Raw genomic sequence first — 11948 nt, 5'->3', positions numbered from 1 at the left:
TTTAGCAAATTTTAACATTGCATTGTTGAATAACTGTAAATTTTTGAACGATTCTTTTATAATTGCAAATTTTTTATTTCAACTGTGTAAAAATCACAACATTTTTTCATAAAATTAGCTCAAATATCTAATCTGATAAAAAATTTCTTTGTTTATACTCTTTCCATAAAGATTAGTTCTTTGTATATAATCAAAAAAGGCGCCCATGTTGTGAGCATTTCTCAAAATTCTTAAAAATTAAATTAGGACCGTTAGTTAGCGAACAAAAATTGTCAAAATAATTCAACATGGAGATTGACGACTGCCAACCGCCAGCCGAAATTTGCCAGAAGTGCCGCGAAGCTCTGAATGAGCGTTTCATAAAGTGCACTCAATGTCCTAATTCACTAATTTTATGTTTGAAAGTTAGAGCTTGCATTTGTATTGTAGTGCTTGATAATGCTTTTATTTATTCGTCTCATATTATTTATTTCCAGTGTTTTTCTCAAGGAGAAGAGTTGGAAAGTCATGATAATAGTCATGACTATGAGGTAATTTTGTCACAAAATTTGTATTATTTTTATTTGTTCAATGATGTTTGTTTGTTGTTATCTTATCCTGCTAGCAGCTATCCCCAAACAAAAACAGTTCCATTGTTTATTTTTTATTTTAGAATTAATTTAAAATGCTTAACCAATAAGCATTAATAATAGATGAATAAACTTATAAATAGGTTTATCGATCAATGATTTGATTGATTAACCTAATAAATAAATAGGTTAATTCGTTAATTAGTTAATGATTTGATTGAATCAATAGGTTTTCATCAATGACTTCATAATGTTTTGTTCTTTTGATGGAAACAAATAAAATTTCTTTTCATTTCAATAGACAGATAAACCTAAAAAAATAAGTTATAAATAAATTTAATTCAGGTTCACAGCAAAAATTCAGTCAGATTAATGTTATTTGGTGACAGATGGACAGTTGAGGAGGAAAGCTCACTGTTAGAAGCTGTTGAACATTTTGGCTTTGGCAGTTGGCTAGTAATTTAAACTGTTATAAGTGTTGTTATATTTCTCTGATCGTCTAATTTAGCGCAAAAAGTTGATGGCAAAGAAAACAACGTTCTACCTCGGGAAACTGGGACTCTGGACGCAAAACGAAGATTGATTGATAAGTGTTATTATATTATATTATACATTTGCTATATTTATATATGCATGTTTATATTTATATATATATGTACAATATATATATAAGTTTTATGCTATGTTAAACATGTATGTTATGTATGTAAGTGTATGTATGTTATATATGCTAGTGTTGTTATACTATGTTATACATTTGTTATATTAGTATATGAATGTATATATAAGTGATGTTATCTTGCATCTCTATATATGTATGTTATATATATATATATATATATAACCCATATATTTATATATAATATATGAATGTATGTATAATACATACTTTCTATATTATTATCTATTTCTTTGTATTTACTTATAATAATTGTATTAATTAATTAATTTGTTGTTTTAATTTTAATTAATTAATTAACAGGTTAGATGTCTCAGAATTTGTGAAGACAAAAAATGAATATGGTTATACTAATGATGGGACTTATTTGTTTTAAAAAATTGAAATGATAAATGAGTGAATGGATGGATGGATGGATGGACTGAGGAGTGAATTAACTGATAAAAATTAGAAATGGATGAATGAATGAATGAATGAATGAATGAATGAATGAGTGATCGATTGACTGAAGAAATGAAAAATGAATAAACAAATATATTATTAATAATTATTATTTTTATTATGTCTTTTAGAGTGTGAGGAACATTATCTTCTTTACTATGTGGACGGCTCCATTGGAAAAAGTTGATCTGAATAATAATTTTATTTTTATTTTAGTTTAAATATATTTAACAATAAATAAATAAATGATATATATATATGTGTATGTGTGTGTGTGTGTGTTTGTGTGTGTGCGTGCGTGCGTGTATGTATGTATATATGTATGTTTTTTTGTCTGTATGTATATGTTGATAAATACTTCTTAGAATTTTTCCAATTAAAAACTTTGATTCCACTCTTTAAAAACTGATTCAAATCCGCGATCATTATCATTCGCCTAGTTTATTTCTCCATTCATAGTCACCCCAATCTGACCTGTCAATCAAACATAAACTCCACCCACCTGTAGATACCATTGGTGCTGTGGAACCCGCAATGGCATGCTCTGATAAGTACGCCGGAGATGTATATGGTAATGTGTGCATAATAATTATGTTCTTCATTTGTACGTTTTTATAACCTAATTATATTATATATGCTTGTATTATATAATTATATTAATAATATAATTGTTTAATTACAATAGAGAAATCAGTGGAGACTCAAGACCTGACAGTTGAACAGCAGAAAGACCTTGGCTACATGGCTCTAAGAGACGACTTTGATAAAGTTCATTGCTATAATAATTTTAATTATTATTTTAATAATAATTATGGATAATAATTATTATTATTGTAATAATGATGAAAAAGAACTTTTTGAGGAACGAACTGAGGGTTAATGAAGCTTCGTTAGCTCCTTTTCATATAATGTTACGAAATGTTTGGTTATAAAGTGTCGTTACGTTACTTAACAGTAAATAAGTGATATATGTATGTGTTTGTGCGTGTTTTAGTGTGTGTTTTAGTGTGTTTTAGTGTGTGTGTGTGTGTGTGTGTGTGTGTGTGTGTGTGTGTGTAGAATGTCCGTACTTTTGGGATTATTTAAAATACAAAACGGTTACGTGTCAGCTTAAATTGTCTGCCACTGTTGTTGCTTTTATTTTAGGTTTTTATGGCTTCAGAGCTTTTACTGTAGTAGTAATTTTAGGAACTGTAATACTGACATTATAAATGATGCTAGTAGTTAATAGTTATACAAAAAAGTCATTCATTTAGTCATTGTACCACACGCTAGCAATACATGCAGTAATAATATATATATGTATAATGATGAACACGTTCTGCTACTAATGATAATAATTATTTTTATAATTATTTTCATAATATCTCTGATGATAATTATGATGATAACTAAGATGATGATTTTTTTTCAGGATTACGACAATGATGCTGAGACCAGTATCAGCTCCGTCTGCTTGCATTACACTGATGATGCTATTGATGTCGGTTAGTTATAAGGTTTACTCACGTGCATATATTTGTCTGTGGGAATGTGTGTGCGTGTGTAGGTTTACTCATATGCATGTGTTGGTCCGTGTGAATGTGTGTGCGCGTGCGTGTGTAGGTTTACTCACATGCATGTGTTTGTCTGTGTGAATGTGTGTGTGCGCGTGTGTTTAATTGTAATAAATAATTACGACTTTAATAGGATTATAATTATTATGCTACATTATTGCTGTATATTATATAGCACTGTTGTAATGACCACAGCCTACAAAGTTTTCCAAGTTGAGCAGTTTCGTGAGAGGCAGATGGATAGAGACAAGAGGAAGGTACTTGCCAAACGCTACAACATTCTCTATGATTCCTCACATCTTGGGTTCAAGTCCTTTCGAGTCAACTGGAAAAAAAGAACCAGAGAGTTCAAGTGTGTTTTGGGCATCTGATTATGGCGTGTTAAGTTGATGAAAATTTGGAATTGTTTTTTTTTATGTATTTTCTTTCTTTCATTATTCTGAATTGAGTTTTCTTTTCAGGGATTTTATCATTTCATGGAATGAAATTTATTATTTGTTTATTAAAGTTAATTAAAGTTTATTATTTGCTGATGAATTTTTATAAATTCAAACTTTTATTTAAAGTATTTTTTTAATTTTTTTATCCCTCCATCTCTCCATTCTTTTATCTCATTTGTTCTCTCTCTCTCTCTCTCTCTCTCTCTCTCTCTCTCTCTCTCTCTCTCTCTCTCTCTCTCTCTCATTCTTCTCACAGATTCATGACCTCACCCACGCAAACACTTACATACACACACATCATTTGACATCCGTCCACACAGAGCATACCAGAACAACTTCTTATCAGTTGCAAAGTTCATGGACAAATCAAAATTCGCAGGTCTCTTCAAGAATCTGGAAAGTCAGTGTGACACATTTTTTTTAAGATTTTGATCAGGGCCTTTTTAAGAATAAATTTATTACTATCATTATATTATATTATTAATATTTTATTATTTTTTTATTTTGTGAAGGGCAGAAAAAGATTTGCAGGCACCTGAGTTTGCTACTCAGATTGAGTAAGAATGGCCTCAAAAAAATGACAGGTTTTCTTTCTGTTTTTCATTTTGTGTATTCTAAATATTATAATTTGTGAAAGAGAAAAAGAGATAAAGAAAGCGAAACAGAGAGAGAAAGAGAAAAGGAGAGGAGTGAGAATGGGGAATGAAAGCGATTCAATAACTGGGAGAGGAGTGAGAATGAGGAATGAAAATGATTCAATAACTGTGAGAGTAGTGAAAATGAGGAATGAAAGTGATTCAATAACTGGATAACAATAACTTTTTCACTTTTCAGGAAATTTGAAGAAATTAAATGGCAACCTCAACGTATGTTTTCGTTGCTACATTCAATTTTGACGTGGCTTGTTTTTGTCTATTTTGCAATTTTGTTAAAAATTCTAGACATTCGGCTAAATTCGACTTAATTATTACCCTAAATTATGTCTATTTATAAAATCTGATAACCATGTGCGTTCAAGTTGACTAAAATCAATCATATAGGATCGAATTTAGTGTGATGTTTCGTATTTCTTTTATAACTTGAAAGGGTAAAAGAAGGAGAAAAAAGATTAAAGATTCTTACAGATGATTGACATCTCGAAATTAGAATCATACCGTCAGAAGCCAATTAATTCGGTCTGCTCAGTTCGTAGTAAGTTGCTGATGATTAGCAATGAGTATTTATTTATTTTCCCTCTATCTTTTATTGTCTTAAAATTAATATTTTTTTTGCCAAAATCCAAAACTCTGATGTGACTAGAGATCAAAGGAACATGTAAAAAATCCCTGAAAAAAGAATTAATAAGAAAAACAACGCTACAAGATTACCGAAATAATTTATGTACATTTTTCTACATAATCTATTTAAACGACTCGTCAAAAATATTTAAATTTCAGAAAACTAGATTGAATAAATATCGGTCGGTGTGCTCATGATTCGGAATGGTGGTGCACACGTAATGTTAGACATCAAACAGCAAGCAATGCAGACAGACAGATTTATTCGCTGTGCCACCTGCCTACCTACCAGGTATAGACTATGGGACTACGCCCAGTACAACATAAATTATAAGATTAAAAACTTCAAGTCTACCAGCTGACATTAATAATTATCATTATAATAATTATTAATCATCATAACTATTATTTATTACTATTATTATTTTTTCATTGAAAGCTCTTAAAATCGTTTTTTATAAGGTTGAAGACATTAAATTATTCATATTATTTTGTAATTAAATCTATCATCCATTTATTAAATTTTCTATATAGGACTCTTCAGATGAAGGAGGCAAACCAAACGAAAAACCACCAAAGAAAGCACTCTCTCTCTCTCTCTCTCTCTCTCTCTATATATATATATATATATATATATATATATATATATATATATATATATATATATATGCCCTGTCAATTCAATGGCTGAATGGACATTAAATAAATAGTAGTTGTCCGTATGTAGTTGTTTAAATTACAGATAAAAAAAATGGTGTACTTTTAATTTACTTTGCATTTAAATTTTAAAGGTATTTTGGCGATTATGTATTATTGCTTACTTGTTACTGGTCGTCATAATTTAAGATTACCGCTAATTTAAGCTATGCATTTGAAATGGCTTTCGTAATATGTTTATAATATGAATACACATTATTTATATAATACATGTATATATATATATATCAAGATATATATCATGAACAGTTTGTTCACAAATGATAATACAATCTATCATTGAAAATGAAATACACCTGGAGTCACTATGTAGTAACTAGTTTAGTGCCTCCGAATAATTGAATTAAAATCCAAAAGTTATATTGACAGAATGACTGCAATTATTGTGTTTGTAAATATGACACCCACAGTTATAATCGATTTTATTATGTATATCTAGTAGCCATTAAAACGAACGAGCACGAAATAGAGTGTTTAGTTAGCTGAACATCATATTAATGCAGTGACGATGGTGACAACATTAAAATAATTGAAACGCACTACATACAAGGTACAACAAAATTAACAACAGTAATAGTAGATAACCAAGGAAATGTAATAGTTTTGGCAAAACTTTACTTCTTTGACCATATTTACATTTTAATATTAATGCAACAAAAACATGAAGTCAGATTATTGTCTACATATATTTGTATGTTCATCTTGTCTTAACTTGTACAAACAGGTTGTTATGTACAAGATACCCACACGTATATGCAATCATTAATCCTTGTTAGACCCAAACATGGGTTTATAACAGCAACGAATAGGGCCAGTCAAAAAAAAGTAAATTTTCGCCATAACCTTTTCTCCTAAATATCGACGTCTACAATATTCCCTAAAAACTAGTTAAACCATTTTATTCAACTGTAAATGATGATGAAGATCCTGTGTAAGAATCATACGTACAGGGGTAAGGTGTGTGTGTGTATGTATGTGTGTGTGTGCATGCGTGTGTGTCGTGTCTGTATGCATTTGTATGTCAGAGAGGTGCGTAAAAATTTTCCTAAGTTTTTAAGCAACGAAATATTACAAAACAAAAAAAAATAATTAAGTAATAGGAAAAAGAAAATGGATGAAAAAATTTAACAGTGCAAAACTTAAGCCTTTTTATGGCGGAAAAAACTTATAATAAGGTGAAATAATAGTACATAATAAGTAATGACACTGCATCGAGGAGTGTCAGCTACTAATATTCACGAAGCAATAAATTTATTAATTCTTTCTATACTTATTCAACAATTATTAACAAGCAAAACTACACACCAAGACAAACAAACACACAAAGCATACAGCCATGCAAACAAACACACATAACATTATAATTGATTGGTTGATTGTCGTATTATAAAAACACCGAATCCTATTATATTACATTAAAAAAAGATGTTCAAGACATGTTATAGGAAGAACGCAAAATTTATTGAAAGCTAATATACAAATACAATATGAAATACTAATTGATATACATATATAAACTACTTATCCAATGTGATCAAGAGTATATAGTCAATATAGTGTTATAACCGACCCCTTGAACTTGTAGGGTATGGATATTTCTCTCTACGTGATTTCTTGACTCCTGAACAGACCTATTTCAGATGACTTTATCAGAAAGAAAACAGTGCTAGCAATCACCTGTGTGTATTGCTGTGATCAATCACTCGTTTATTCAATCGTTAAAATCGTTAGAATACAGCACAATAACTAATCGACAGGTAAATCACGGAATACAACTATTCGTCAGTAGTTAAGCTTCTCTTGTCAGACTAATTACATTGAGTTCTCTAATCCTGGCATTCTTTACTACAGTGAGTTTCCAGCTATCCAAATCTTGCTTCTGCCACCAGATCCCACGTCCGTAACAATAGTTCCAACACACACACGCACATACGTGCATACATATACACAAACACACATGTGTATGCGTGTGCCTATATATGTGCGTGTGTGTGTGTGTGAGTCAAAACACGAAGTTAAGCAAAGCTATTACATTCAACGGGATGATGCTTTTTATAGTTACATGTAAAATTTTTAAACATGTACACATCACCAAATAACTTTAATGTTACATTACTCGTGCTATAATATTATAATTTCAGAAATTAGAAAAACGCTATATTAAAAAGATGAAATATTGAAATGTCTATGTGACATATATATTATGTATATTTATTGATCAACTGACATTCGCCAACTTTGAGACCACTATTAAAAAAAATAGTCAATCAACCAATCAATCAATCAACCGACCGACCAACCAGGCAATCATTTAATTAACTAGTTAATTAAGTTCATTACTTAATTAACAATAACGAAACTATAACAACAGATTAAAATAATATAATAGTAAGAAAAATTTTGAATGATTCAACTTAGCAAGATGTAACACCAATGTTGGACAGGAATAAAAAAAATTAAAAACAACAACAAAGATAACAACATCGAACAAATAATTTTTTAAAAGAGAAAATTTATGGGCAACAAAGACAAATAAATATGTAAAAAAGATTGTATCTTCAAAAAAATATCCTCAACTTTTCTTAACATTTTTAGAAAAAAAAGAAACCCAAGAACTAAAAACAGACAAACAAAAAAAACACAAAAGAAAATAAAAATTAATTAATTTAAAAACCAAGACCCAATCAACCAACCAACCAATCAGTGAAAACACATCTCTGCCAACCAATCGACAAATCAAACACAATATAATGAGTAATCAATTAATCAATCAATCAATTAATTAATCAATCAATCAATCGATCAATCAATTAATCAATCAATCAATCGATCAATTCCCTCAAAGATCAAGCAGCATGACTCTAGGGTCCTCGATAGCCGACTTGATCTTCCTCAAGAAGGTGACAGCCTCTCTACCGTCGATCAAACGATGATCATAAGTTAGGGCCACGTACATCATCGGGCGAACCTTCACCTGGTGGTGGGAAAAAAACTCGTTGGATATATAAATGCCCGAATGAATATTGTATTGTGACAAGATACGCGTGTGTGTGTGTGGTGGTTAAAGAAAAGATAATACCAACATTGTAAAAGTAAGATACTACTATAATTCAATAGAGAGTAAGGACCACATACCAACACATATACTTTACTTGAAAACATACACATCCATCTCTCTCTCTCTCTTTCTCACACACACACACACACACACACACACATCAATCACACACAAGAACAAATACACAACATACCTCTCCCTTTATAGCAACAGGCCTTTCAAAGATACCGTGCATACCCAAAATGGCCGACTGGGGAGGGTTGATGATTGGCGTGCCCATCAACGAACCAAACACCCCACCGTTACTGATGGTGAACGTGCCACCGTCCATATCCTCCACTGCTATTTCATTTTTCTTAGCCTGGAGTTGGTTTGAAATTAGGTTGAAAAGATTTTGAAATGAAAACATTGTTATTCACACAGAGAATTATTGAATTTAGACACACACACACATACGCACACACACACATATATACACACACACACACACACACACACACACACACACATATATATATATATATATCAAATGATATAATTATAACACCACATGTATCAGAAAGACCATATAAAAACCACAAAGTCCTCCTACCTTCTCCCCAAGTTCATAGAGGGCCTTCTCAATCTCTGCACAGTTCATGACTTCAACATTCCTCAACACCGGTACAACTAATCCCTGACCAGTGCAAAGAAAACAGGTCATTTAATTGTAATACAAAAAAAAATATCATCAAAAATCATAAATCTAAAATGAGACAATTAGAGAACTCAAGAGACCTTAGGTGTGGCAACAGCAACCGAGATGTCAACATAATCCCTGTAGACGATTTCATTCTCATCGATGACAGCGTTAACGACAGGCTGGTCCTTCAGGGCATAGGCAGAGGCCTTCAGGAATGGAGACATGAATCCCAGCTTCGTTCCATGCTTCTTCACAAACTGTTCCTTGTACTTTTCACGCATCTCCATTATGTTGCTAGGTTTTTTAGAGTTGAATGAAAATTTAATTAAGAAGGCTATATTGACTGAAAAGTCAAAAAAAAAAACAACCAATCCATCCAATAACAACCTACCCTACTTCCAACCAACCAAATAAAAATTTTTTTAAAACAATCAAACAATGCATCCTTCCAAACTAATCTGATCACATCCAGCCGACTAACCGACCTCATATCAATCTCATTGAAAGTGGTAAGCATGGCGCAGGTGTTCTGAGCATCCTTGAGACGCTGAGCAATCCTCAACCTCATCCTGTTCATCTTGATCCTCTCCTCGGTCCTCAACCCTGGCACCGGTTTCGAACCATCAGTCGACGGCTTTGGTCTGGCAGGTGCAGCAGCCGGAGTTGTAGAGATTGGCTTTGATGGAAGAGGGGCTGATGGCGCTGGTGCTTTTGGAATTGGGGCTGGAACAGGTGGCGGAGGTTTGGGAGCTGCCGCTGGGGTAGGAGGTGGAGAAGCTGCTTTTGGAGGGGGAGGTGGTGGAGAAGGGACACTGGCTGCTGGAGATGGTGCTGATGCCGCTTTGCTGGCTGCTCCTGCATTTGTAGGTGGGTGAAAAAATGGAAGAACAAATGAATTAGTATAACTTAATGGATAGATTAAATTATGGAGAATGAATGGTCTGAATAAACAAAAAAGTCAAAAAAAAACAAAAAAATGAAACAAGTTCATGTACCATCATCAGCTTACTATACTAAAAAAAATTCAACATTCATCTGTGATTGATGTAGAAGCAAAAACCAAAACAAACGTTAAAGAATGAAAAATTATTTCATGAAAATGTATCTAAATATCTATGTATCTATATAATTAGTTGCCCTCATCACGATCTATCCATCATGATTTATCCATCTCTGTATCTATTTACCTGTTATCTTGAGTTTAAACAGTTGGGTGCCGGCCAGCACCTTAGAACCATCTTCAACCAGCAGTGCCTCAATCACACCATTTGCTGGTGAGGGAACTGGAATGGAAGTCTGTGATTGGATGGTGGTGGAGAGGGGTGATGATATGGTGATGATTAAGATAGAGGCGCGGTAGACATGAATGTTTTATAATGATTAAAATGAGAATAATGATTTGTTTATGATTAAAATGATGAGTAGATGGCAGATGATAATGAAAATAGCAACTATGATCTTATGATTACAACCATAACAATAATAACCATTACAACAACTTAGCATCTAGACATACAATTGTTACAAACTATAGACTCAGCCTACCTTGTCAGTTTCGATCTCGCAAACAATTTCATCCTCAGACACGGCATCACCAACAGCTGGTAATTAACATAAAATAAATAAATTAATTAATTAATTGGTTAATTAATAAATTAATTGGTTAATTAATAAATTAAAGCGACAAATTGATTAAAAAAAACATATTTATCAACTGAATGAAGCCCTAAGTTAAAAAACATCATTTTGGAGTTTTAAAATTTGTTCAAAGGCTAATTTTTTTTATCATTTATTAAAAAATCAGAATCTGGCAGAAGCAGAAACTATTACAGCATGCAAGGCAATAGTAACAAAGAATTGTAACAAAGAATAATATATAAATAAATAAGCTTAAAACATAATTAACTAAAAATAATTAATTTCTAATTAAAGAATTATTCAAATTTGGTATAAATATTTTTAACAATGACCTTTCTGAAACTTAACATCTCCTTCTGATACAGAGTCGGCGAAAGGTGGAGTGGATACAATCTTAACTTCGTCGACTGAAAATTTCAACATGAAATAATATTAATTATATTAAATAAAAAATGAAATAAAATATAATAATGGCTAGACATCGAATTTAATAAAAATTTTGAAGGAATTAAATAAGTAAAATAATTCAATTTATTATCTTACAAAAAGTAGAAGTCAGATGGATTGAACTTTTCTGAATCAATCCAGATGGTAATGAAGTTGGGTTTAAGCTGTGAGACCAAATTATGAATTAATTTTTTTTATAAAAATTCTCTATTTATTAAAAAAAATAATACAGCCATTGCCACCATTTAGTTAAACTATTTCATCATAAACATGAAAAACGTTATAAATTAAAATTATGATCACTCAAACAAAAATCAACATTTACTAACAAGAGTTGTCTGTTATAGTTATTGAAGATCTGCTGAGATGCAACTGCATTTTACACACAAAAAAAGAGGTTTTAGTTTTAATAAAATAACATCAAAATACAATAAAACTATAAAT

At 31.3% G+C, this 11948-nt stretch overlaps 3 protein-coding genes across 3 annotated transcripts; 2 read left to right on the top strand and 1 right to left on the bottom strand.

Moving 5' to 3' along the window:
- Positions 1-287: 287 nt before the first annotated feature.
- On the top strand, positions 288-1876 carry HELRODRAFT_173785 (hypothetical protein; the record flags this gene model as incomplete). Its single annotated transcript, XM_009020381.1, has 4 exons — positions 288-404; positions 477-530; positions 915-1017; positions 1821-1876. The coding sequence occupies 4 exons, from the start codon at positions 288-290 to the stop codon at positions 1874-1876; spliced, it is 330 nt and encodes a 109-aa protein (XP_009018629.1).
- Positions 1877-2223: 347 nt separating this feature from the next.
- HELRODRAFT_173784 (hypothetical protein) lies at positions 2224-4497 on the top strand (the record flags this gene model as incomplete). Its single annotated transcript, XM_009020380.1, has 7 exons — positions 2224-2260; positions 2375-2457; positions 3104-3176; positions 3441-3597; positions 4006-4085; positions 4198-4269; positions 4325-4497. The coding sequence occupies 7 exons, from the start codon at positions 2224-2226 to the stop codon at positions 4495-4497; spliced, it is 675 nt and encodes a 224-aa protein (XP_009018628.1).
- A 4021-nt stretch (positions 4498-8518) lies between these two features.
- Positions 8519-11480, bottom strand: HELRODRAFT_80560 (hypothetical protein; the record flags this gene model as incomplete). Its single annotated transcript, XM_009020379.1, has 8 exons — positions 8519-8653; positions 8931-9098; positions 9330-9413; positions 9515-9713; positions 9905-10250; positions 10607-10715; positions 10965-11020; positions 11390-11480. 8 exons carry the CDS (start codon positions 11478-11480, stop codon positions 8519-8521), a joined length of 1188 nt encoding a protein of 395 aa, XP_009018627.1.
- Between the last annotated feature and the right edge of the window lie 468 nt (positions 11481-11948).

Source organism: Helobdella robusta (genome assembly GCF_000326865.2).
Source record: "Helobdella robusta unplaced genomic scaffold HELROscaffold_27, whole genome shotgun sequence".
NCBI lineage: Eukaryota > Metazoa > Annelida > Clitellata > Rhynchobdellida > Glossiphoniidae > Helobdella > Helobdella robusta.
The sequence above is the reverse complement of the archived record's forward strand: the minus strand, read 5'-3'. Positions and strand labels throughout refer to the sequence as shown.